Source organism: Electrophorus electricus, chromosome 13 (assembly GCF_041902795.1).
Source record: "Electrophorus electricus isolate QZ-2024a chromosome 13, ASM4190279v1, whole genome shotgun sequence".
NCBI lineage: Eukaryota > Metazoa > Chordata > Actinopteri > Gymnotiformes > Gymnotidae > Electrophorus > Electrophorus electricus.
In genome coordinates this window covers 7,507,501-7,534,177 of record NC_137509.1, presented here as the reverse complement: position 1 = coordinate 7,534,177, position 26,677 = coordinate 7,507,501, and the positions used below count along the sequence as shown (strand labels likewise).

Sequence of the window (26,677 nt, the reverse complement as noted above, 5' to 3'; positions counted from 1 at the left end):
AGTGTGTGAGTGTGTGTGTGTGTGTGTGTGTGTGTGTGAGTGTGTGTGTGTGTGAGTGTGTGTGTGTGTGTGTGTGTGTGTGTGAGTGTGTGTGTGTGTGAGTGTGAGTGTGTGTGTGTGTGTGTGTGTGTGTGTGTGTGTGAGTGTGTGAGTGTGTGTGTGTGTGTGTGTGTGTGTGTGTGAGTGTGTGTGAGTGTGTGTGAGTGTGTGAGTGTGTGAGTGTGTGTGTGTGTGTGTGTGTGTGTGTGTGAGTGTGTGTGAGTGTGTGTGAGTGTGTGAGTGTGTGAGTGTGTGTGTGTGTGTGTGTGTGTGAGTGTGTGTGTGTGTGAGTGTGTGTGAGTGTGTGAGTGTGTGTGTGTGTGTGTGTGTGTGAGTGTGTGTGTGTGTGAGTGTGTGTGAGTGTGAGTGTGTGTGTGTGTGTGTGTGTGTGTGTGTGTGTGTGTGTGTGTGTGAGTGTGTGAGTGTGTGTGTGTGTGTGTGTGTGTGTGAGTGTGTGTGAGTGTGTGTGAGTGTGTGAGTGTGTTTGTGTGTGTGTATGAGTGTATGAGTGTGTGTGTGTGTGTGTGAGTGTGTGTGTGTGTGTGTGTGTGTGTGTGTGTGTGTGAGTGTGTGTGTGTGTGTCTCCCCCCTGGGGGAGAATGTTCATGCTCTCCTCTTTACTTTGTTGTCACCGCCAAAATATCCCCATTGTCATATATTCCCTCTCTCATTCACTCCACACACACACACACACACACACACACACACACACACACACACACACACACACACACACTCACACACACACACACACACACACACACACACACACACAATCATCATCAACAGGTGCCTTTGTTACAGCTGCCTCAAAGTGTAAGTGACCATTCCCTCCCTCCTGTAATTCCCCATCCTCAGCCAATCACGCGAGGCCGTTCCACAGGCTGCCGCACACACTTGCACGGAGACGCGCAGGAGAGGACAGAGGGGCTGGCGTGATCGTGCCAAGGCGGCGGTGGATGTTGCTGTTCTAGCCCAGAGGAACTTTTCCATCCAATTGCATGAGGAGAAGAACGAGGAGAGAGGACTTGTGAATGTGTGTGTGCGTGTACGAGAGTGTGTGACGCTCTGTGTTCTTGCACCTGGAGAAGGGCTCCGTGTGTGGGTGGAGCCGGGGGTGAGCATGGAGCAGAGGATGAAAGCTCTGCTTTGGGTTCTGTGGTGCTGCAGTGTGCCTGCTCTTACAGGTAAGGCAGATTGGTGTGTGTGTGTGTGTGTGTGTGTGTGTGTGTGTGTGTGTGTGTTTACTGAAAAGGTCACGTGTCTTTCTGTTGCACTTTATTTCAAAGGTATGTTACGATAATTTCGTGACACGGATTAGTTGCAGTATGTTCATAAGAATAAGGAATATGAATTAAAATGATGACGTATGATATGATGGGATGTGAAAATATTTGACAGTCCAATTTTTCTAGATTCTTTGGCTTGTTGTTAGTCATTCTGTTCCACATACAAATATAAATTCACATGCCAAACTCACGTCATATAAAGATGACATACAGTACGACACAACCACAAATATCTTCGGTCGTCCAACCCCCAAAGGTCTAATCGTGGCAACATTTGTCCTACATCCACTAATGACCGACTAGTGAAAATGATTCCAAAGGATTTATCAGTACTAAACCTAAAACAAAGTATTCCAAAATCCCTCTTTTATGGCACTCAGTAATAGTCATATACTGAATGCAGGAGGCTCTGAGGCAGAGCGGAGACTTCTACAGGACCTGTTTGACAATTACAATCTGAAGGTGCGGCCTGCTCGAACCTGGAACGAGACAGTGATAGTCAGAGTCGGGATGACCCTAGTGCAGCTCATCGGTCTGGTGAGGTTCACACACACACACACACACACACACACACACACACACACACACACACACATTGCGCATTAATCATTTACAGATCCCCTTCAGTCATATATTGTGGTTTCGATCGTGCACACATTTACACATATCCTTCCTCTGAGGGTCTAGACTCAGTGACATTAACAGCAGGCATTAGGAGCCCATCTGTCTGCATGGCGCCCCCTCTTGGGCTTTCTACAACGCCGCAGTGCAGTCACTAGTTTTCCCCCCATCATTTACCACGGCTGCAACTCAGAGCTTGACTGAACTGTCACCGTTGCACAGGCCATTAGCTTTGATCTGACAGGACTGAATGTTCCACCACAGCATACACACACACACACACAGCAGAGATTTAACGGTTTGCTAATATCAGCATGTGGCCTCTCCTGCAGAATGAGAAGAATGAGGAGATGACGACCAACGTGTTCATGAACATGGTGAGACACATGCTCCCGTTGCTTTCCTCTGCTCATTCACCCTGTTCCCTCCTGTGCCTTTAATTCACTTGTCACACTTTCCATAAGTGCCGGTAATTCCACCTCTGCTGTACACCGAGCCTTTGTCATGTGCCTCTCGCTTCCAAGCGCAAGATGAGACTTTAGTGTGCTCTTAGTCATTAGTTTGCCCTTATCTCATATGAATGTGACACTATGTCATTAGAAATATTCAGTAATAAGAGACACACATTCTAAGTGCACCGTCAGCAGGTTCGGACCAACTGATTCACAGCTTGTTCTGGCCCTTCTTCACCTCTGCATCGGTGGTCACTTTCTGTTGGCTGGACATCTGTTGGTTAGCAGGTTGGTTGGCAGTCCTTATCCAGTAGCGGCACTGAGGCATGTAAGAACTCCAGGGACACCGGTGTCACTGGTGCCACTAGCAGCTCATTTTTTATTGGCAGTAGTGCTGTAGCACTGTCTGACATCCAAATAATATCTCCTCAGCCGTGGTCGTGTGGTCAGAAACTGCAGAAATAGTGGTAAACGGCTGACAAATTGTGTGAGAGCACAGATCTGCTCCGGTCTGTAGAACTGTAAGAAAAGGGGACCTAGAAATTGACCGGTGAGTGTGGGTGCAGAAGAAGAGTGTTACGTTGCATCTCAGGTTTCTGAAGGCTAACACACACACCCCAGACTCACCCTGTTGTTTCAGCTCCATCGTGTTTTCTCCACATTTGCTCCTCTGGTTCTTACCTTTCTCCCACCACTACAGGCATGGTCTGACTACAGGTTGTCCTGGAACCCAAAAGACTATGAGAATATAGATGTTATCCGAGTCCCCCCCGCCAAAGTTTGGCGTCCAGACATATACCTAATCAACAAGTAAGTAGCCACCGCAATGCATCGGTCTGCCACTTTCATATTAAGAGTATAAGCTCAAGTTGTAACCAGTGGCAGACCCCAAACACGCTACTATAAATATGACTTGCCACCCGTCCTGGCTTCGTATTAATGTGTAGCAGGAACTCCAGTGAACTGAGCTATTCAGCTCCTGGAGAGCTCAGGGGAATAATAGCGTTTCCATTTAAGCATAACTCTAAGTGTCACAACTCTTCAGTCGAGAAGATGAAAGTGTTAGATGAGAAAACGAGAAGAGCAGCGTAACTTGAGAGGTTACTGACCATTTTGCAGTAACGACGGGCAGTTCGACGTGGCTCTATATGTGAATGTGCTGGTTAACAGCGATGGCTCTGTCTCCTGGCTACCTCCAGCTCTGTATCGCAGTTCCTGCTCCATTGAGGTACGGCCTGCTACAGTAACACTGTCAGAAATTCAAATCATCCCTTAAACTGTTTACTGCCAGTGTTGTTCGTGGATCTAATGTTCTGGCAATCATTATATCATGGTGATAAGATTTATTGTATTATTTCCAGGCAAACCATTACCAACAATAGCTTTGAACTCTGATTTTCTAGGTGGCCTACTTCCCCTTTGACTGGCAGAACTGCACAATGGTGTTTCGCTCATACACATACGACGCCTCCGAGGTGGACTTACAGTACGGCCTGGACGATGCCGGAAATGAACTTCATGAAATAGTTATCGACAAAAACGCTTTTACTGGTCAGACATCTTCAGCCATTATTAGATTTTTTAGTACTGACTGTGATCTTTTTTCCTTATATATTTTATAAATAAATTTAAAGGACATGGCACATACTTAAAACCTTGGAAACCATTTAATTTACTGTGTTAGATAAATCATATAACATTCTACACTCAACATAAATGACCAACACTGCCAACGCTAACACAGGAGTTGTGCAGTCAGCACTGGCCCAGGTCTCTTCTCTCCCCTCAGAGAATGGCGAGTGGCAGATCTGCCACAAACCGTCCAGAAAGAATGTCCAGGAAGACCTTTACGAGGATATCACTTTCTACCTGATTATCGAGAGGAAACCACTCTTCTACATCATCAACATCATTGTGCCCTGCATCCTCACTAGTGTGCTGGCCATATTTGTCTTCTATCTGCCCCCAGGGGCAGGTGGGTTAGCATCGCATAGTTAAGACTTCACACCTAAAGTTGATCAAGTTAACTGGCTCTGCAGTGGAGTCGGAAAGCTGACCGTTATGCACGTGTCTTTTAATAGTTTTGAGAGACTGGGCTATTCCAGTCCACATTCTATTCATTCTTTGGTTGACTTTTAGCAACATGCTAAAAACAGCTCACAATGTTGCTTGTAAAAGGATTTCACAAAACATTCAGTCATTTATTACCTCACATTTGTAGTTGTCCATGTGTAGATTTCTGATCTTCTTATTCTTCTTTTGACCTTCTTCCCTTTAGGAGAGAAAATGACTCTGTCCATCTCTGTCCTCATCACTCTCACTGTCTTCATGCTACTGCTAGCAGACAAAGTCCCGGAGACGTCTCTGGGGATCCCCATTATTGTCAACTATGTGATGTTCACCATGATCCTGGTGACGTTCTCGGTTATCCTAAGTGTGGTGGTTTTGAACCTGCACCACAGAACATCCAGCAGTCACTACATGCCCGAGTGGATGCGTACGGTCAGAACACAGAGCCTCGCTCTCAAGCATCTCACTAAAAAACTGCTGTCCAAATTTGCTTTTATCACGAGACTGTTCTCCAGCTATATTCTATAGGTTACTGTAGTCTGGTAAAATGTCACAAATGACTGACATCTCCTTGAATCTCTCAGGTGTTCATCAATTTGCTGCCTCCTTATCTTGGCATGGACAGACCACGCCCAGAAGTGCTCGCTGAGGAGCAGGAGGCTGACGAGCAACCCCAACTCAGCCCCCACAGCGGCAGACCTGGAGGAGAATACTTTGTCCGGAAGATCAACCCTGAGCTGGTCCTGCCGTGGAAGGGAAGGTAAGACACTGGAAAGAATCCTAACAAAGCTAAAGAATCCTAACATCGTAACATCTAATATCTTTTTATATTGTTTTCATTGTAATCAGTCAACACCGATTAACATTCTAATGAAATATACCGATGCATGGATTTTTGTCCTAACGCTGGTACATCAGTTGTCAATCTATAATAAAGAAACTGAGTTGAGTTTCAGGAAGAATGAGTGCCATGACAGCATGAATTGATATAGTCCAGCTTTGGCTTTGGCTTGTAAGCACCAATGCACCAAACTCTGAACATTATCCACGGTACACTGTGTCCACCCAGTACAGGGTCCTGGTCCACCGTGCATGGTGTTTGTGAGAAGATGTCCCTGGGGACGTACGGTTCCATGGAACTGTGCTGGTGTCCATTTCTCTTCTCCTTCCTGGGGCATTTGACCAGCGCCTATCTAAGCCCAGTGGCCTGCCACTGTCGCCAGAGTCCTAAGCCCCTGTTTAGTTTGGGCATTAAAGGGTAATCCCTCCCCCTGACCCCGGACACAGAGGAAGGCATCGCGGGCTCGGAGGGAGGGATCGACGGAAGGGCTGATGGGAAGTGCATCCTTGAGCACTGCTGAGGAAGTAATACCTGAAGCTATGGTGTCCCAGTGCTTGTCTTTGTAGCAGTCATTCTCTCTCTCTCTCTCTCTCTCTCTCTCTCTCTCTCTCTTTCTCTCTCTCTCTCTCTCTCTCTCTCTCCCCCCTCTCTCTCTCTCCCCCCCTCTCTCTCTCCCCCCCCCTCTCTCTCTCTCTCTCTCTCTCCCCCCCCCTCTCTCTCTCTCTCTCTCTCTCTCTCTCCCCCCCTCTCTCCCCCCCCTCTCTCTCTCTCTCTCTCTCTCCCCCCCCCTCTCTCTCTCTCTCTCTCTCTCTCTCTCTCTCACTTGCTGTGATGGAATAACATATGAATCGTTGCTCTGGCACTCTCTTTCTCTTCATTTTCAAAACGAGTTTACAACTGCTCTAAATCTTGATGGTGAGCCTACAGTTTAGTTAAAGAATGACATGAAACACCTTGGTTGGGCTTTCTGGGCTGGAAAGCACAGGAGTGAAATGTTTTTGGTTGTTATTACATGTGTGGAGATGTTAAATGTGTAAATTTACATGTGTGGAGTGTGGCTACAAACTGTAGAAGGAACTTGTTGCACACAAGTTGTGTGAATGTTTTACTTTGAATGTGAAGCACGCATGTGTACATCTGTGAGAAGTGTGTGGGGGTATGTGTGTGTGGTGGCCCATGCTAGCACATGTCTGTATATATGTGTGGATGTGTACATTTGCGTGTAAAAGTGTTAAGGCTGTGTGGTCAAGCACGTGTTTGTGTGTGTGCGTGTGTGTGTGTGTGGGTGGGTGTGGGTGTGGGTGTGTGGGTGTGGTTGTGCACACAAAGGTGTGAATCACTGTATGTATGTGTGTGTGTAGTGTTCCAGATGCATGGTGGTTGGTATATAAACCATGTTGGCAAAAATGTCTTCTGGAGAATGCATAATATGTACAAGAGACCTGTGCAAGCACACATACACTATAGCACACTTCCCAACCCTGTTCATACACTATAGTACTAGCTTTCCCAACCCTGGGCAGTCCACACATTTCAGGATTGCCCCCTTCTAACCCACCTAATTAAACACATTAGCGTCTTAAAGGGCTTTCTGAGCTGGATTGGATCTGGCAGAGCTATGAAACACGCAAACACAGAGTCCTCTGAAGTGGGCAAGAGAACCACTGCAGAAAAGCAGCACAAAAGCACTGATCTCAACTACTGTGAGCACAAAAATATTCATCAGAACCTAAACAGCACAATAGAGCTTCGGGGTTTGGTGCTGAATGTGATTATATAGTCCAGCACCAGGAGCGATACACTGGCATTCTGACAATGGGGAGATGGGGAGGGTTGACGAGGGTTGAGGAGTGGAGACATATGAGACATGCCAGTGCAGTCATATTTACCTTCACGAGTTTGCATGTGCACGTATGTATGCTCGTTTATGTGTTATGGCTCAGTGTCTGTTCTTTGTCTATAGCCCTTTTTTGCATGCACACTTTTATGTCTCTGTGTCTTCTACTATATTGTCTATGAATGGACCAAACCCATAGATATGATGTGTGGTAATTTTTCAATGTCTTTCTAAAACAAAATGTGTTGCTCAAAAATGGTGGGGTTTATTTTGTTGGCGATGTTAAATGCATATTTATATGTGTCAGCCTCTAAATATAGTAATCAAACTGTGAAACTGCTGACTGATGGTCACTAATAGGATATTTATAGCATTTGAATAATTAGCACCAGGAGTCAGGTTTGTATCTCTTTACTCTAAAGAAAGGTTTTCACAGGGCATAGAACTCTATGGAGTATTCAGTGTTGGGGTTTAAATGGTTCTGTACAATCACAAGTATTAAAACAGTGTAATGACATAAATTTCACAAAAAAAACATTGTGAAATATGTTTGAAAAGAGTATGTAAATATTTTGGATACAGAACACATGTATACCAGCAACTAAAGTGTGTTGGGTTGTGTGTTGATACCACATGTGTGTGTGTGTGTGTGTTTTACAGTCATACCAATAACACAGTGAAGCTCCAGAGGTTTTTTGACACTGACAGCTACTGTCTAATCTTGCCTCCTGATCTCAAATCTGCCATCACTGCTGTCACCTACATGGCAGAGCAACTGAAAAAGCAAGATGTGGATGATACTGTGAGAACACACACACACACACACACACACACACACACACACACACACTCACACACACATACACACACAATTCAACTTTTCTTTCTCCTTGAAAAGCCATGGGCTATGCAGACTGATTTACAATTTGTTTATAATTTTACATAAAATGTCAAGATCACATGTTGTGTGTGTGCCTGCAGATGACAGATGACTGGCAGTACATCGCTATGGTGATGGACCGCCTCTTCCTCTGGCTTTTCATCATCATCACCAGCCTGGGCACATTGGCCATGTTCCTGGATGCCAGTTTTAACCACACACCAGACAACCCTTTTCCCTGAGCAAATCACACACACACTCACACTCACACACACACGCACACACGCACACACACACACACACACACACACACACACACACACACACACACACACACTCTCTCACACACACACACACACACACACACAGACACACACACACACTCACACACTCACACACACACGCACACACACAGCCCCCGGACCTGCAGCACTTCAGAGCTTTCCTTCACCTTAAGGAAGCTCACACATGAATGCTCCATAGCTGTGGCCCAAGGCCTGAGGACTTTGTACGGACACCTATTTTTTGTTTGCTCATTTGTTTGTTTGTTTTACGTTTGATATTTTCAGCTTGTAGTTCCTACAGCAGCAGGAAGAGGGCGACAGAGTGTAGGCCTATTTACCTTTCATTTGTTGGGAAAATGGTCATAAAAAAATTATCAGGCAGTTTTTAGATTCTGTATGCTATTCCTCTCTTTACATGACTCCTATTTCTTTTCTATTTATTGAATGATTTCACTTGATTAGACAGTATTATTGGAGTTTAGATTACACTCTCCACCCACTCTGTTAGAAACAGGTAATCTGCAGTTAAACTCACTACCCAATTCTTTTCTGTTACTGCACACTACTCTCATTATAATGCTGGTGTAAGTGTTGCACAAGTGTAGTGTGCACAAGTGTATGTCACTACAGTGATGCATTGTAGTTGTTCACAGAACAACAGAGAAAGACCATGTCAACATCATAACAGTTAATTCAGCCATTAAGTCATTACAATCAGAGGAAAGCATCTTTATATAAGTAAATTATTTATTATGTACATAATGTTAATTTAAGATTTATATTGATGCTACATCTATGCATCAATGCTAATTTATACACCTGAATTTTATATCATGGCCTAGAAAAGCAGATGACCTATTCGTTTAATACTGTCGCTGTCACGTTCCTCTATGAAGTGTCTCCACTGAAACCTTATCCTTTGGTTCCCTCCCATGTCTGGACCTGCCTGTAGAAGTTTTGTGGCCAAGAAAACAGGCTGTGTGAGATGAGAGAGAGCAACATGGTCCGTGTTAGTACCAGCACTGCTGTTGTGGAAGGAGAATCCAGAGTTTCCAGTGCGTTTTATTGCACACGGTCCAGCCTTCTAAGCAGGCTTATGGCAGTTTAATCAGCCTCTTTTCACACTGTCTGCTTACCTCACTGGGTGCTGGAGCCAGCCAGGGGCAGAGCAGTGAGGGATGACTCCACCCTTATTTGGGGAGATTTAGGGGTTCCCGTTAACTTATTCTGCACTGCGCGGTGGTAAAGTCACAAGATGAATGTGCACATACGGTCATGGAGAGGGGGGAGAATGCTTTAGTTCTTTTGTGTGTTGAGGTTATTTGGCCTATGGTTTGGGAGCTGGCCAGTGAGGGGGCAGATAAATCACATAACCAGGGCAACGACGGCATCACGTGCTCTAAGCAAGATGCTCCTGGGATGAGGAATTCTTGTATCTCCCTCCTCTTTTCTGCGGTCCCATCTTTGCTCTTTTTCTCACAATGAGATTCAAAGGATAGTGTGACTCTTCCAGAACGGGAATGTTCTGCCCATTTGATCCCAGGAAGTTTCACTTCTGTAAAGACAAACAAAGCATATAAAAGAAAATGAACAGTGCTCAAACACGGCCCTTTAACTTTCCCAGGAATCTGTGGGTGTTTGATCAAATCGTGATGCCATAGCACCTGTTTTCTTTGAATCTTGGTACTGGTGATATCACAGCTGGAGCAGATGTCCCTGAGCACTGTGGCCCTCAGTGACTGGTTGGGGGAACGTGCCCATTCTTTGTTTCATATCTGTAACAGAAATCCGCCGCACCTTTCACACCCTGGACAAAACTCATAAATCCCAACACACAACAACACTCACTATTATGGCGTGACAGTGAAGTGGAAGTAGAAATCATTTCCTCTCTTATTGCAGTTATTGCTTCCTCTCCTGGCCTGTGAGAGTATCCCCCCCCCCATCCCATGCAGACCTCCCTCCCCCGGGGCTTCCAACCCCCCCGTTCCCCTGGGCGAGCTTGCGGTCTCGGTGGCGCCAGCTCCATGCAGCACACAATAGGTCACAGTGTTCCAGGAGCCGTTCGCTCGCCAGGACAGTCAACGGGGTGCTCAGGCGTGGCGCGTGGCGCATGCCCTGGCCACTGTAGCCAGTCGTGATTAGAACATGCCTGACTGGTTCACAGGTCACAAATTGGGTGCATCCATCATGGTCCTTATCAGCATTTTCTGGTGTTGATTTGTAGTTGTCACAGCAGATGGGACATGCAACCCATGAGTAATGTCCTCTCCTAAGCACCCCCAGCTAAGGGTTGGGAGTGTTGTGGTTTGACAAAGCCACCCAAGACTTGGATCACGTACAGACTCAGCTGACAGAAAATATTTAGATGAAATGTTAACCCTAACATAAGTAACAATAGGATCATCTTCATCAACCATCTTAATACATCTTAATATCTTAATATCTTAATACAACCGGCCGTACCTTAATACAACCAACCAGCTCAAAACTCCAATGCCTGTACGGTGCTAACTATAGTTTCTTTAGTACCAAACTACTACAGCTTTAGTTAACCCATCTCAGCCTGGTCTGTCTACAGTTTGTCCAGTGGGGGTGGCTTTCAATCTTCCTCATAGACAGATTGTGGGTAACTTGTTCTAGGAAGCATTACTTACCTGAACTGTTGTTTCTGTTGCTGTTTTTTGGAGGTGATGGAGAAATGTCACAACAGACCAAACAGGCTCCACTCTTCCAGAGCAGCAGAGCTTTGTGGCTCCCTCACCCAAGATGCGCTCACTTCCTCAGCTTCTGAAACTGTGTATGGAAGAGCCTAGCTGTGCTGATGGATCTGGAGAAAACTGTACTCCGGCACCATTACTAACGCCAGCCTTCTGTGGGGGGATAGCCCTAAAATGTCCGAGCATGAAGTGAGGCAGATACTGGTACAGAAAGCACATCCTGTTTGCTCTTGGTAATGCTGTGCTATTTTTACTTATTTACATACTGTAGGCCTGATTCAATCTATTTTAATCACTGTGTAAAACACCTAATAAACCTTTTTACAAAGTCCTTTATAAATGCGTTATTATTAGGATTGTTGTTGTTGATGATGATGATGATGATGATGACAATAATCATAATAATAATAACAACAACAACTAGATGTTATGAATAGTCTTGGACAATAACAGATTAAGTTTATTCATCTCTATATCCCTATAAATGGCCATACAGTGATCTGGAGATCGTACAAACCTCGCAATAATATAGCAATGCGTGATTTTCTTGGTCGTATAACACAATCATTTTAGCAAATCAAGATGGTTTAAATTTATTTATGATGACATTTTTATTGAAGAAAATTCCAAAGGATTTTAAAAATTGCAAAATAAAGTTCACGAAGGAACAGGCAACGCTGAGCAGCTGTTTTGCAGCTTGCGCTTGGCAGCGTGTAGCGTAGCCGCAGATTGACATTTTCATGTGGTAATATTTTAGCGGCGAGACCATGGGAAAGGAAAGCACAAACAGTAACGGCCCGTGCAGTGAAATCTGGATACGACAGGAAACTTTGTGTTCTTTAAAAACTCCCTAAACGTTGAACTTCAGATCGTTTCTATTGGGCGTGACGTCAAAACACCTCTCCGGACGCCCAGTCCAGATACATTGGCACGCGCGCATCCTGCCTTCAGACCGTCCCCCGAGATTAGACTTTCACGACTGCGCCTTCACAGCCTAGAGGTGCTTACAGTTGTCTAAGGTTCATCTGTTTTCCCTGCCGTGACAGATAAATTAAACAAACGTGTGTGTTTCTTTTCTCTTATTCTCAGCCGGTCTGAAACATTTTTGTTACTAGAAGCGAATAGGGCAAATCCGCGCGGCAGGTGCGTGACGTGCAGCTCGCCTGTGACTCCTCTTACCCCGTCTGGGTCCACGCGCCGTACAGCGTGCAGCATGGCGAACTCTGGAGTGCAGCTGCTTGGATTTTCCCTCTCTCTGGTTGGTGTCATTGGACTGATCGTGGGCACCATCCTCCCCCAGTGGAAGATGTCTGCCTACGTGGGGGACAGCATTATCACTGCTGTCGCGACTTACCAGGGGCTGTGGATGTCCTGCGCTTTTCAAAGCACGGGACAACTCCAGTGCAAGATTTACGACTCCATTCTGCAACTTGACAGTAAGTATCTAAACTAAACGTTTTTGAATAAACTTTTGTGTGTGTGTGTGTGTGTGTGTGTGTGTGTGTGTGTGTGTGTGTGTGTGTGTGTGATCAATATTAATTAGTACCAAACATTTAACAATGTTTTAGTGGCGTGACGTCGCGTCGGCACAGGTGCGTGTGGGTATATTGTAATGCAGGCGCGCAGACGGAGGCGAGTTTTCCCTAACCTACTAGTGCCCTGGTATCTGGTCAGTGCTGATGCATGCGCTGCAATGTGTCGTGTCATTTCCCCAGTGGCAAGCTCGTATACCTCTGACTGTGAGGTCTTTGTATTACTACACAGCAAGCTTATTGTTTCTGAGTTGTTGTGTCTGTAAACATGGTGGCGAGGAAATGTACACTATTATCCTAACGTTACAAGATTATCTGGGCAACTTGTGAACTTACTGTTGAAAAAAGCTTATCACAAATTGCATAGCGTTCATGTTGAAAGAGTAAAACTTTACACTGCAGTCACTTTTAGAAAGCAGATCTGACTATTTCATCTATGTAATTCACAGTACATTTGTATTTTATTTTTATTCGATTTTTCACTCATTGTTAGGCTGAAAATCTATAGGTTAACATTCCTGTTTAACTAACATCAGCCCTTCACCCGTAGCATACACACACACACTCACACACACACACACACACTCACACACACACACACACTCACACACACACACTCACTCACTCACACACTCACACACACATTTCTCCCAGCAGGGCACCTCTGCTACTCATATACATGTCTAGTGGGTTCTCACCATGGCAGCAGGACTCTGCTTACAGTACACTTCCAAGATACTGGAGTATGTAGCCGTGGAAACTGAAGCCTGTCACTTTGCTAATAGGAACACAGTCCTTCCACAACCCACTTTTCTGAAGGAGGAGCATAGCCTTCCCCTGGTGGAGACGTTCACAAAATGAAATTAACACCAACTTTCTGTCTCCCAGTCCTTTGCTTGCAATACGGCTCAGTTGGCTGTGCTGACGCAGTTATTTGTGTGCGGTTTACTTCTGGATTGATCTGGTTCGGGCTGCACTTGCCAGCAGGCTGAGTTAGAGCCTAATGGGGAAAGAGAGAAAGGGGAGAAGGGGGGGCTTCTCCTGGATTCCAGACCCGAGTAGTTTCAGCGCCTGGCGAGAGGGCTTTTATCGTGCCTCAATGAATGATGCTGGAGAAGTCGTTCTTTCACTTCAGCACACCCTCCCCACCCCTTCTCGTTTTTACTGTGAGTCTACAGGGATATGCTGGTACAGACTGGTTCTCTCTCTCTCTCTCTCTCTCTCCCTCTCCCTCTCTCTCTCCCTCTCTCTCTCTCTCCCTCTCCCTCTCCCTCTCTCTCTCTCCCTCTCTCTCCCTCTCCCTCTCTCTCTCTCCCTCTCTCTCTCTCTCTCCCTCTCTCTCTCTCTCTCCCTCTCTCTCTCCCTCTCCCTCTCTCTCCCTCTCTCTCCCTCTCCCTCTCTCTCTCCCTCTCTCTCTCTCTCTCTCTCTCCCTCTCTGTCTCTCTCTCTCTCTCTCCCTCTCTGTCTCTCTCTCTCTCTCTCTCTTTCTCACTCACTCTTATGCAAACACACATACACACACATTTTCCCTTTTGCTTTTCTCATGTCCTGGACTGTGATTGGGGCATCCCCAATTGGAGCCGTTCTTTGCTCTCAGTGGTGAGAGTAAACTGGGTAGTTTATTTTAAGGAAAGGTTGATGGTGTACAAATATTTAAGTAGTGAGAATTTGTTTAGTCTTGGAATTAGTGAATTTAGTAACGTTTGTACATGCTGTCTGTATCATCAAAGAGCTCTATGGAGGAAAAGAAGCTGAAATTGGGGTCCAAAAAATGAACCCATTAAATTGCAGCTTATAATGCTTATTTTCTCCAGTTCTAGATTTGAGTTTGGTGCAGCCGCGTTCACTGCATCTGGATGTTCAAAATGTTGAGAACACAAAGTAATAGGTCACTATTTTGTGTAACCTGTGCCTGTGTGTGTGTGTGTGTGTGTGTGTGTGTGTGTGTGTGTGTGTGTGTGTGTGTGTGTGTGTGTGTGTGACAGGTGCGCTGCAGGCTACTCGTGCTCTAATGATAGTGGGCATCATCGTGTCCATCGCCGGGCTGGGCGTAGCCAGTATTGGTATGAAGTGTACCACCTGTGGAGCAGAGGACAAAGTGCGCAAGGCCCGCACAGCCATGATGGGTGGGATCATACTACTGGTGGGAGGTGAGTGTGTGTGAGAGAGTGAGAGTGAGAGAGAGAGAGAGAGAGAGAGAGAGAGGACAGCATGTCTTTGAAAGTCTCCTGCATCAGAATCTTTTGTTTAACATGTCTTTGTTCAAAGTGAGGGGTCACTTAACATCAAAGTGCACAAAATGTGGATTCATGTGCATGGCAATTGCTTTGAGAAGTCATGAAAGTATGTGTAGGCAGGAGTATGATCCCTCTGCCAAATGCTGCCCTCCCACCCTGGGCCAAGCCATGAAGGGTTCACTTCAGGGTCAGTAATAGAAGCTTCATTATAAGCATAATTAGACGAACGCAGTGCTTTAAAGAGATGAGCCCTGATGTGAAGCAGTTTCATGTGTTCATTCCCAGTGTGCTCAGCCTGCTGCACTACCATAAAAATCGACCTTTGACCTTTTTCATGGATCCTGAACCACTCTCTTTGTTACCATCACCCAGCCCTTAGTGCGGTTGTCGCATGCTCATGGTTCGCCCACAACGTGATCCGCGCTTTCTACAACCCCTTCACTCCAGTCAACACCAAGTAGGTCAATGCACAAATCTCAGAGGAACATTCTGGAAAGGTGCTTATATATCTCAAAATAAACCAGAATCTGATTAATCTCTTTTTCTCTCCTAGGTTTGAGTTTGGTGCAGCTATTTTCATTGCATGGGGTGGATCTTTTCTGGATGTTCTTGGCGGGGCCATGTTGGCTGCCTCCTGCCCGCGGCGCAAACAGGTGTCCAAGTACCACAAAAACCCTACTCGTGCTCCCAGCAGCAGCACCAAGGAGTATGTGTGACCGCCCTCCCCTGGACAGATTTGGAACTGCGTGTGCTGAAGTATCCCTGTAGTAGGAAAAGTGGACTGGCCCAACTGACTGGATTGGAAAGAAGTGGGTTGACGGAAAATATATAATCTATAGAGAAAGAAAGTCCGAAGGTGTTTATCAGATATTGTGTTGATATTTTCAGCATCACTGCAACTTCATCTTAAACGTATTGGAAAACTAGTTTACGTTTTGATATATATGACACAAGGTGCTAAAGAAGGTAAAGTATTATTCCCCTGTTTGAATGTTCGCTTTGATTCTGCAAACAAGGGGTATTAGACCGGCGTCCTATGTTTGAACCCAGAGTATTAGCAGAAGTCAGACTTGATTTGAAAAACTGTTGGTGATGAGTTGCTCTTGAGCCCACTAGAGGGTGCTATAGGTGCTGTGGTTGCCTAAAATACAAAGGAAAGTTTCAGGAAAACCAAACTGCAAACACTAGATAACCCAAGCTGTAAGCACAGACTGGCCAACAGGAACAGAGGTAAAAGACATTCTTAATGGGCAGCATTGACATTTGGCTTAAAAGTTAATGAAGGAAAAACTCATTTCATTCGGCATCTCCTCAGAACCTTCAAAAAATAAATCAACAGCATTAACATCACAAATTCTAAGACTAATGTGAGAGGCTGAGTTTTGGCAAGAAATTTTACAGGCTTTTAGTTAAAACGACATGCTGAGATCTATAATCAAGTGTTGTCCTGCTTGCCATAGTTAGTGGTGTATAAGAAAAGGATGCATATATCTATCTGTGTGTGGCATTTTTTAAATGTTTTTTTCACATGCGTATTTTATCATAGTGTCTCAATGCACAATAAAAATTACCTTATTTCATCATAAAGTTGTTGGTTCTGTAACGTCTACACATTGTATGTAATCAGTGTTACATGTAAATGATTAATTGTACATCATATCCAACAAGTGCATTTTTATACTATAAAAAAATGATTATTTTTATATTTATCCCAAATCCTTTCAAAATTATAACCATTTTCTACTGAATTATATTTGATTTCACTACTTTTAAATGTTGGTGTTGTAGATGTCACTTGGACTCCTGAACTTTCCCATTTGCCGCCACGGCACTGAATGCTTAAAACATGATCCAGTTTCTATACTGCAAGATCTCATTGTAAGTATGTAGCCTTTACATGCTGGGTTACGGCAACTCTGAGGAATGGAAAGATAAAAGAGTTTTGGTAATTAACACCTTGCAGTAGTCACCATAAAAATGAAACTGAAGAATTCTATGAACATAAAATGTAATCAATCTAATGCTGCACTGTTTTTGGAGTACACACATCACAAGTAGTGAAAGATTGTATTTTCTAGTGGTGATACAATTACGATAGGGCTTTGGGTTGAAACATGGTCATTCTTTGGCGCAAACATCCAGAGATACCAAATGCACCTGGACGCTGTGCAGTCAGACTTAAGCAAGGCAGTCAAGAAGTAAACCAAACAAGGAAAATGATAGTCATGCATAGTTTATTTTCAAAAATGCAATTTACAAATACAAAAACGAATTTTCATGCAGTTCAATGATGAGTTACCAACTTCTGTATGATATTTTAAAACCAGTTTGGTCAAACTGCTCACTTTGAATACTAGCCATTATTTCAGATAACTTTATTTGGACTAAAGGTGAACAACTCCCCATGAATGCTGACCATTTAAAAACCCTCCCTGCCAATACACCTTAGCTTCTAATGTGCAGAATGCATAAAAAGACATGCCAAAAGAACCCAGTTTCCAAGGCAACAGGAGGTCTTAAGCTAGTGGTACGTTACACATTAACAGACTTTCATAGAACATATCTGTGAGACAGGAGTAGCCCTACCAAATGAGCGTGGTTTGGTCTTTGTCCCCTTAATAAAGTGCAGTTTTTAAATAAATATAGCCCTATAGCTTTAGAGATCACGTTTAGTTTCAGTATCAAAATGCAGTGTCTCACAGAGAGGTAACCACAAATACACAGCCATGAGATCTTTTTAAGTTAAGTTACAAGTGATGACAAGCAATGATCAGCAGTTGACAGTAAAGTTGTACCAATGTGAGATTATGGAGATCAAAGAAGGAGGGGAATGGAGAGAGAGAGAGAGAGAGAGAGAGAGAGAGAGAGAGCGAGCGAGAACCCGTGCACACCAGTCTACAATAGAAAAAAAAAATCTGTGGGTGAGACCAAGGTAAGAATGTATGCGTGTGTTTAAATGATTCATTTCTTGTTTAGTTGTTTTTGTGTATTGAAATCATTCATTTGCTAGAGTAACGGTATTGGCCTCTTCACAGCTTTGGCACAGTCTGTCACGCTTTAGGCAACAGGTGAGACACTGATGGGGAAGCCCCTGTTGTTGTTCATGATGTCATCCAAGTCTTCATCATCAATGATTACTGTTTACGGGGAGGACAGGAAAGGTCATCTTCAGGTAGGCCGCACGACATGATAGACTCGTGCCACATGACAATTTGATCATCAGTACATGATATCCAGTGACACTGATTCTGATTATACCATCTTCAGAATTGAGCAGAATTGCCATTTAGCACTTGAATTCATTCTTTGTGAATGATAAATGCATCTAATCTCATTTTAATTATTTTTTTCTTAGATTTTAATTTGTCTTATTAATTTGCCAATATTAAGCAAGCTTAAGTAGATGGTTTCAAAAAACATTCCTTGTCAGAAGAAAATGGAAAACCTGTTAGACAAAACATGAGAGGCGTATCCTCATCTTACAAAAACTTGTATGCAAATGTGTGTGTGTGTGTGTGTGTCACACGCTCTCATACTCTCCTTAAACCAGAAATGGTGAAATGCTCATTCTGTCGAAAACTTACGTGGCTAAAGATTCACTGCATTTGCAGTTGGGAACATCTATCTTCATGTATTCATTTTTGTTTAGGTTGTATGTTGTGGTTGAGTATGGTTGCGTTTTTTACATTTATTTATTTAGTATGGCTGGTAGGCTGTTAATTATTATAGAAGTTTATTTGGACTATTTAAGATTTTAGTTTACTTTCAATGCCTATTGAGTATGGTATATGTTAATGTGTGTAATAGGTATAATTGAATATTTATTTATTTTTTTATTCGAAATTGCATTTATTTTTATTTATTTGCTATATAGAAAATGTGCCAACAGCGCCACTTGGTGGCATTAGATTTTACTTTTTGTTCGCCAATTCGTTTTAATGTGATATTTGTTCTGGTCGATTAAATCGTTAATCTGTTCTTTTATGGCAAATCGCGATAGTGGGAAAAATCGCTTACATGCCAATGTAAACAACTTTAGTTATTCTGTTCAGTCTCATTTATAGCTATAATATTTCCCCTTTGACTTAATTGCAAGTAAATAATTATGGGCGGAAGTGTTGGCATTGTTAGTATTTTGGGTTACATAAAGATCACACTCCATTATAAATAACACTTTTGTTTAGCGTCTCACTTGCTTTCCCCTGTAGAACAACATTAATCAACAACTTTTAAAAAATCAATATGTTAAACAGAGGAAGACTACGAGTATTTAAAGGTAAAAGTATTCTGGCCACTTTATAGGCATTATTGGTCCAAACTACCAACCTCTTTTGGAGCGCCCGATCTGTCCGAGTTTGGGCGCTCTCTGCGTTCTCCGCGGGGGTTCCGCGCCGTTGGATCCGTCTCCGTGCCCGGTGTTGTACGAGACTACCGATCTTGGTCGAAGAGAACCTGCTGGCGGTATGAGGTCGGGCATTCCTGTCGTGCCGTACATGTTTGCAAATGGTCGTGCTGTCTCTCGCTGTACTGCGAAGGATGTCTTCGTATATTTGCCTCTGGGTCGGTGCTGTTCGTCCAAACAACTGCAGCGAGATTTGGGATCGGTTTAAAACCCGTCTAAGACACATCGACTTTAATAAACGAGTGGGCGAAGTGACACGCTACCCCATCCTAAATCATTTCGGCGAGCGAATACTCTGTACGACATGCGAGCTACCCTGGACATGACGGAGTCTATCATGTCGATAGTCCAGCTGTTAATCTCCACCAAACAGGTCCGTCTTTACAGCGGTAGGGTTTCAAGTCATTGTTCCTCATGTCAAACGTGTCAACACAAAGGCTCCCACAGGTAGGTTTCCGTCGCAGCGTGTATAACCTTTATACGTTTTTCAGAATTATTTTCCTCGACGACCCGGTGAAACATAAAACCCTATAAACCGCTTACCTGTTTGTTGTTTGTCGTGGATGCGAGAGGTTTAAACCGTGGCTGAAGTGCCGTTTGGGTTGGTCTGTGAGGATCCTCTCTCTGCTAGGAAGTAACCCCGCTGTCCTGCAGGGGCAGACTTGTGTCGTAACTCCTGCTTGGGGATTTCCTTGGTCCTTTCTGAGTGCGTCATGCGAGGGAGGGCCGCTGTAGCCTACGCCAAACGGGTGAATATTATCACCCGTGGGTGGACTAGTCTGACACTTGATATACACCCACAATAAAGCTACGATACGGCATACTGGTACCAGCCCACGCACATAGGCAGCGATCTGCGTGCTTTAGTCATAATACAGAGGATATGTTTATATAGCTTAAATGAAGGAAAATAATGTTGTGATTTACATGGTCTAAACTCTATGGTGCATGTTCATAAAAGATGATTTTGGCCTAACTGTGTCTTTATTATTCTTATTGTCTATACTGTATACTAGTACAGACTGTCACTCAGAAAGTTGAATGTGTGTTACGGGTTTCTGTGTTTACTGCCTGGAAGACCTGGGATCGAGAACCGGTATGGTTGGTGCTTACACCCTTTGTTACAAAATTTTTTCTGCGATGGGACGGTACTGTGAAGCTACTGGTAGTGTGTACATTATTAAAAGACCCGCTGTTGTGAGGGAATGGGGCAAAGCCCAGTGTGAACTCTTTCTAATGGACTCGGGTGTGACCCTGGTTGAAGGATGGATATGTGAAGGAAGTACAGGGATGCACTCCCCACAGGAGAAAGCAGTGTAATGGAGACTGTCATCCACTGGCAGAGAGGGAAATGTGGTCAGAGAACACATTTACCACCTGGAAGATCTGAGATCAACACCAGGTGTGGTTGGTGCCCTCAGCCTTTGTCATATTTACATGTACTCATTAGGAGGTAAAAAAAACAGAAACTTAGATAAGTAACACTCTCAGATATTTAATACTTATACTTCTAAAAGTATCCACATATGTGAATGATTCATTTACAATCAAAGGTAAGTTTTGTGTAAAATAATAGGTTTTCTCACTATTGTTGAATATCTAGGGCAAGGGACTTGTAGACAAGCAATCATTATCAGACATAGATCAGCAAATACTTTATTCCCCCCCCCCCCCACCACACACACACACACACACACACACACAGCAGGAAAAGCATTCTTTTACAATGCATTATGTGTTCACACACAATGCTTTTTGCATTCTCATGAAAATTCTGGCAATTCCTATGCAGGTGGTTTACATTGTGTCAGCAGAAATAACCGTATTTACACACTAATGTGTCATGTCAATCACGTACACTCTAATCTTCTCAGGTATCAAAAAAGTAATTTACTTAGTAAAAACTAATTAACACGCAGTTAACGCACCACATCCACTTATTAGCTCTGAGCAGTATCTAGATATCATGATGTTGAATTTGATGTTTTCATTTCTATATTCAATTTCACATGAACACAATTGGGCTAATGGTTTTAGAGGTAGTTATAGGCCAGAAAAGGTAGTTTAGTCACATCTACTTGTAAGGGATTTCAAAGTGTTTGCAAGGAACATTGTAAGGAATACAATTTTGTTTCTCTTTCTGCCACATAGTTCTGTGGGTTCCTTTTATTTTACAACCCACAGGAAAACTTGATCAAAGCTTGATCTTTGATGGCTCGGGTCATGTAAAGGTGAATCTTGTTTTAGCATCAACTTCGTCGGATGTTTCTCCTAAAATTCCTTACAAGAAACAACATATGATAAAAAAAAAAAAAAAGGAGACAATATTACTGGAAAAGGGATATCAAAACTGAGAATCTTGATTGAGAAACATATCAGACCAGCTAGAGCTTTTTGCCTTGCCTGAAATCTCCGATGTCTAATTATTCTCCAATGGTGCAACGGCAATATAATGTAGCCTAGAGCAGCTAGCAATAACCATTTAATTAAACACAAGAATATACAATTATTCAAGAACTGTTTGAACCATATAGTATTGCTGTTTTTGACTCACTAAAGAGAAAGATCTGTTAAAAAAATACAGAATTAAAAGAATAAAGTAATGTTAAACTGATCGCTACGTGCTGTATTTGGTCATTTTTATAGTATTTCGGTATGTTTATATACATATATCGCTGTCACGGTGCGCGGGACGCCTCTTTGCTCTTTAGCTGCGTGCTTCTTTGCTTCTTTTCTTCGCTTTGTCATCGAGAATAAGGACTCCTCAACTGTGTGATTATGCTAGGTTATACGAAAGGCTTTCATCTTAGTTTGAACTTGTTAATTGTTACCTGGGTACTGAAAAACCTACTAACAAATACAGCGGGTTTTTTTAATTAAAAAAAAAAAGTTCTGCATTGAGCTTCCGCATGTCTTTCTAGAACGGCCTGGACGTCTTGTGGAACTTAGCTGGGTGTGAAAGGTCCTGCTGTTATAATTATCGCCATCTTCTGTTCTGTGGTGGTAATACAAGTGGGAATTCGCCTAATTGCTTATTTTCCTTTGGCCATATGTCTCATTTTTTAAAAGATTATCAAAATCTTGAAGACCTTTTGCCTGAGTATTGTTAATTGTGACCATATGAACTTGGCATTTCAGCCTATACACTGTGGCGAAATGCAAGTTTTACATAATTGCTACGGCATCTAGGCATCGGTACTGTTGGTGACTGCTGAGTGATCATATTGCACTGTCCGTTTATTTCATATGGTCTCCTATGAGTCCTTTGAGTCCTAAAAGGTCACATAAAGTTGACAATCAGGTGTAAAATGTATTGTAATAGACTATCAAAATCCTGAATAAAAAGAAATTTTACTGTAGCATTTGTTTTCCTTCTGACCCTGTGAAATTGGCATCTGAAACTATGTAGTCTCAACAGCTCTGGGAGTAGCTATGCCCTAGTATGGTCTGATATTGACAGATATTGGTGCACCTGGAGGAAGCAACAGCCACCTGTTTGTCACTTGGCAGAAATGTAAAGGAGGTATCATACGTCTCTTTTATTGACCAGTTGGTTAAGTCTTCTTTGTCTCAGCTGATCAGGGGACAACACATATGTTAAGATCCTCAAAGGTATATCTAAAGTACCATCTTGGGAGATGGTATATGCTGATTAAATGCATGCTCCTTGGCTATGAGGGCTAAAACCAAAAGTATGTGAGATTCTTGATCAAGGCTAAAAAGATCATTCTTATCTACCACAGCATGATGTTCACATCTGGGCAAATCTGAAATCTTTGTTGAAATCCATGAAGAGGCATGAGATTATGGTGTTTTGTTTGCTCAAGCAGAAAATACAACTTAATTAAAAGTCCATTTCCTTTCCATCATAACTTATTTCTGTCTGGGACAAAACCAGAGGAAATTTAGATTTTTCTGATATTCTTATATGAACTTGGGTGAACTTCATAAACAACATTGCAACCCTGATCGGTTGGTTTGCTGAGAGAGGATGTAATCTAATCCAATCACATTTCTTCTCTCCTGAGTGGTTATGTTCACAGCATGTGTCAGGACACAACAAATATGTCAGGTCTCAGCCATCTGTTGAAGATTAGGGTATGCGTGGACCTGTCGAAACCTATTTGCTCAAGCCATTGCGTAAATACAATAGCTTTATGTGTGCTTTATGAGGGAGGAAACAAAGTGATCTGTTATCTAGCAAATAAAAGCAGGAGTGGGACTGCTGCTCCTCTATAACTCAGACAGAAGCTGCAGTTTATGGACCAGCATCAGAGAAAAGATGTCCAAGATCTTCTTGATCATGTTCACCTTGGTCATCCTGACCACCATTTTGTGCAACCACTCAGGTAAAAACAATATATTATTTAACTCCACCCATGCAATTTTGCATGTCTAAATAAATGCTGATACATGATTTTTGTTAGTTTATGGTACCAAATTTCCTCCAGACATTCATTTGGTTGCTGGTTAGTATGATGAAATATAATACAAAAATGTAACCAAATATCATGTGGTTTACAACTATAAAGTATCCATGAGATGTCTTGTTTGCATATTATAATTAATATAAGTTTTGTCATTATATGCCACCATCTATTTGTTCTAGCCTTCTGATCTTAAATATTCAAATGAGAATTGGACAGCATAATGGCCTATCTGGAATGAATCAGGTTTTCACCAAACCTAAACTGCCCCTCAATGCAGAACCATATGCTCAGACTTTACCCATAATATTATACCTCCAACCATTACTCCTAACCAAAAACTCTATGTGAAATTCGTCAGCGGTGCTTTTCACAGCGTAGAAATCAAAGAACGAGTAGACTATTCAGTTAAAGTGAGATCTTATTTTGGTAAATTTTACAGTCATCATGTTTTACTAAAAGTGCTTTTTTTTTTTTTTTTTTGACTTTAGTATATTCTCGAATATCACAGAAGGGGCGAGTCTTTACCTGCACTTGCAGTTGTGAGTATTCTGTTCCTTTTCATATGGTCTTGTAATGGGGCCCTTGGGTTTTTAATTGTATGTTCTAATAAGACCAGGTGTGAAATCTCTCTCTCTCTCTCCCTCTCTCTCTCTCTCTCTCTCTCTCTCTCTCTCTCACCCTCTCTCTCTCTCTCTCTCTCTCACCCTCTCTCACCCTCTCTCTCTCTCTCTCTCTCTCTCTCTCTCTCTCTCTCTCTCTCTCTCTCACCCTCTCTCACCCTCTCTCTCTCTCTCTCCCTCTCTCTCTCTCTCTCTCTCTCTCTCTCTCTCTCTCTCTCTAGTAAATGGCAATTTCCTAATCAGGGCATGTCCCTTGTCAGCACATAAATTCCAGCATTTTTGCAGGAAAAGGCAGAATGGTGAGATGTTGAATAATACATGTTCTAGTGGTTTTGTACTTCTTGTTGTTTTGGGTTTTGACTTGTATGTTGTAACAAGACCCAGGTTTGAAGTCTCTCTTTTTCTCTCTCTCGTTAGTAAACGATGGCAACGTCCTAATCACGAAGACATGTCATTTGTCAGCAGATATTTTACAGTATCATTGCAAGAAAAGGCAGAAAGGTGAGGTGTTGAATAACTCCTGGTTGTGGGTGTTTGTTTTGTGCTTCTGTAATATTGGTGTTTTTGAAGGGTAAATGGTCTTAGTATTTGTATTTCTCCTTTTTCCAAGGTGCAGATATAATCAACAAGAGATTATTTTTCTACTCCCTTTCCACCCCAGTTTAAATGACCAAAATCTCATATTTCTTTCCTTTCAGGGTGTTTTAGTTTTAACAATAGGCCCTTATGTAGATTTTTCAGTAGTCTGGGTGCTGAAAGTATAATATTCAGCTTCGTCTTGAACACAGATATGTAAATATACCTAAAAAGTGTGGAAAATGTGTATCTAAGAATTGTCATTTTCTTTATTATTTTATTGACTCCTGATTTTGATGTGTTTACCTTTTTCTGCAAATATCTTTACATAAACTGTATGATTTCTTTTCTACGTACTTTGTTATATTAAATGAGAAATAAAAAAATAAAATTGGACGTTCCAGATATTTTGATTCGATGTGTGATAAATACCAGATTTTCCTCAGCTTCCTTAAAGATTCCTTAGGCTGCTGCAACACTCAATCTTACACACGCTACTGAAGCTTTTGTTTCCTCTGCCCAGATGAAGCCCTGACTCAGCCCATTAGACAGGTTCCCACCGGCCAGTGTCGGCAGAAGAAGATGAGGTCGCTGAGTTAGCGTTTCTCCCATGAGTGTCTCTGTGGCGCTCTCTATCTGGGCAGTACATCTGCAGAGATAAATCCAATGACCCCCATACTCACAGTATCTGGTGCAAACCTTGCCACCTTGCTGGAATTTTGACATGTAAGAGATTGTAACATATTGTGGCAGCAAAGTACAAAAAGTTAAACTTTACATTAAATCTCGATGGAATATCAAAAATATTAGTTATGACTATTATTCAAACACATCTATAGATTTAATTAACAATTACTCACTTTATGATCAAGTAAAAATGATCGAAGCTTTGCTCCTTCATTTGTCAAAGCAGTTATACTGTGGAATAATGTAATCCAATAATGTTTGCCAGACAATTAATTAAACTGAAAAAGAGTGTTGTCTGATAATGTTATTTAAATTCTCTTTGGAAAAATTGCTTATGGTTTCCATAATTATAAAACACTCAGATCAGCAGTTACAGCCTATGTCAAGTGATTCACAAACCAAAGGTCACGGTCACATGATCACAGTGAAAACACATGGGCCAGCACAGTCCAGTTATGACTGTGATCGAGGTAGTACAGATATTTCATATTCCTTTGACTTTGTCTTATTATGTAATATTTACAAAATATTTGTAAATTTATTGTGCTGGACAGTACTGTGTATCTGAATGAATATCAATGAATTCCAGGCAGGATGACATTCCAGCTCCATGCCTCAGGACTACAATTCAGCATTGAAAGTGGAAGACCTTCCCTAGAGTTGACAGTGGTACAGTTCCAGCCTGGCCCATTACATCACAGCAGGCTGTGGAGCACTGGACTGCGTGAATGTAGAGGGGGAGGACATGGTTGATTGTGATGTTGCTCCTCTTGTGGGTAACACACTGAATAAGATGTACATTTTTATCAACACATTCTAAATTAGCACACACCCCCCCCATGACTTTTAAATTGCATCTCTAATCAACTAATACTGTTTGTTAGTCTGTGGTGGGGGTGCTTGTGTGTGTGTGTGTGGGGGGGGGGGGGGGGGGTGTGTGTGAGTGTGTGTGTGTGTGTGTGTGTGTGTGTGTGTGTGTGTGTGTGTGTGTGTGTGTGTGTGTGTGTGTTTTGCTCTCTGGTGTTTGCCCATAAGTGTGTGAAGGAGCAGCAGGGCTGCAGGAGGCTGTGGGTGCCTCCACCTCCACTGTGTGGGCTGTGTGCCTCCAGCTTCCTTTGCCATGTGTACGCAGTGAGAGAGCACTCACACACACACACACA

At 42.8% G+C, this 26,677-nt stretch overlaps 2 protein-coding genes, 2 long non-coding RNA genes and 1 other non-coding gene across 8 annotated transcripts; 3 read left to right on the top strand and 2 right to left on the bottom strand.

Moving 5' to 3' along the window:
- Nucleotides 1–1,000: 1,000 nt before the first annotated feature.
- On the top strand, nt 1,001–8,602 carry chrnb1l (cholinergic receptor, nicotinic, beta 1 (muscle) like). The gene is made up of 11 exons (XM_081694712.1): nt 1,001–1,226; nt 1,732–1,865; nt 2,282–2,326; nt 3,102–3,211; nt 3,521–3,629; nt 3,805–3,952; nt 4,191–4,376; nt 4,680–4,903; nt 5,056–5,231; nt 7,810–7,951; nt 8,131–8,602. The coding sequence occupies exons 1-11, from the start codon at nt 1,163–1,165 to the stop codon at nt 8,269–8,271; spliced, it is 1,479 nt and encodes a 492-aa protein (XP_081550838.1). The 5' UTR covers nt 1,001–1,162; the 3' UTR covers nt 8,272–8,602.
- A 133-nt stretch (nt 8,603–8,735) lies between these two features.
- Nucleotides 8,736–11,824, bottom strand: LOC145643465 (uncharacterized). Of its 2 annotated transcripts, XR_014115867.1 has the most exons (3): nt 10,971–11,411; nt 9,978–10,088; nt 8,736–9,868 (listed from the first exon to the last, which is right to left on the bottom strand). It is a non-coding gene; the product is annotated as an uncharacterized LOC145643465 (long non-coding RNA). The 2 variants fall into 2 exon arrangements; XR_014115866.1 differs by having other exon boundaries at nt 9,978–11,824.
- Nucleotides 11,825–11,986: 162 nt separating this feature from the next.
- cldn7a (claudin 7a) lies at nt 11,987–16,389 on the top strand. Its single transcript, XM_081694713.1, has 4 exons — nt 11,987–12,469; nt 14,551–14,715; nt 15,175–15,259; nt 15,356–16,389. The coding sequence occupies exons 1-4, from the start codon at nt 12,247–12,249 to the stop codon at nt 15,516–15,518; spliced, it is 636 nt and encodes a 211-aa protein (XP_081550839.1). The 5' UTR covers nt 11,987–12,246; the 3' UTR covers nt 15,519–16,389.
- A 630-nt stretch (nt 16,390–17,019) lies between these two features.
- LOC118240132 (uncharacterized) lies at nt 17,020–22,126 on the bottom strand. Of its 2 annotated transcripts, none has more exons than XR_014115864.1 (4): nt 21,872–22,126; nt 19,748–21,484; nt 19,129–19,385; nt 17,020–17,939 (listed from the first exon to the last, which is right to left on the bottom strand). It is a non-coding gene; the product is annotated as an uncharacterized LOC118240132 (transcript). The 2 variants fall into 2 exon arrangements; XR_014115865.1 differs by having other exon boundaries at nt 19,748–21,475.
- Nucleotides 22,127–23,387: 1,261 nt separating this feature from the next.
- Nucleotides 23,388–25,237, top strand: LOC113589322 (uncharacterized). Of its 2 annotated transcripts, none has more exons than XR_004775317.2 (5): nt 23,388–23,553; nt 24,123–24,173; nt 24,476–24,553; nt 24,672–24,755; nt 24,871–25,237. It is a non-coding gene; the product is annotated as an uncharacterized LOC113589322 (long non-coding RNA). The 2 variants fall into 2 exon arrangements; XR_004775316.2 differs by having other exon boundaries at nt 24,865–25,237.
- The last annotated feature ends 1,440 nt before the right edge of the window (nt 25,238–26,677 follow it).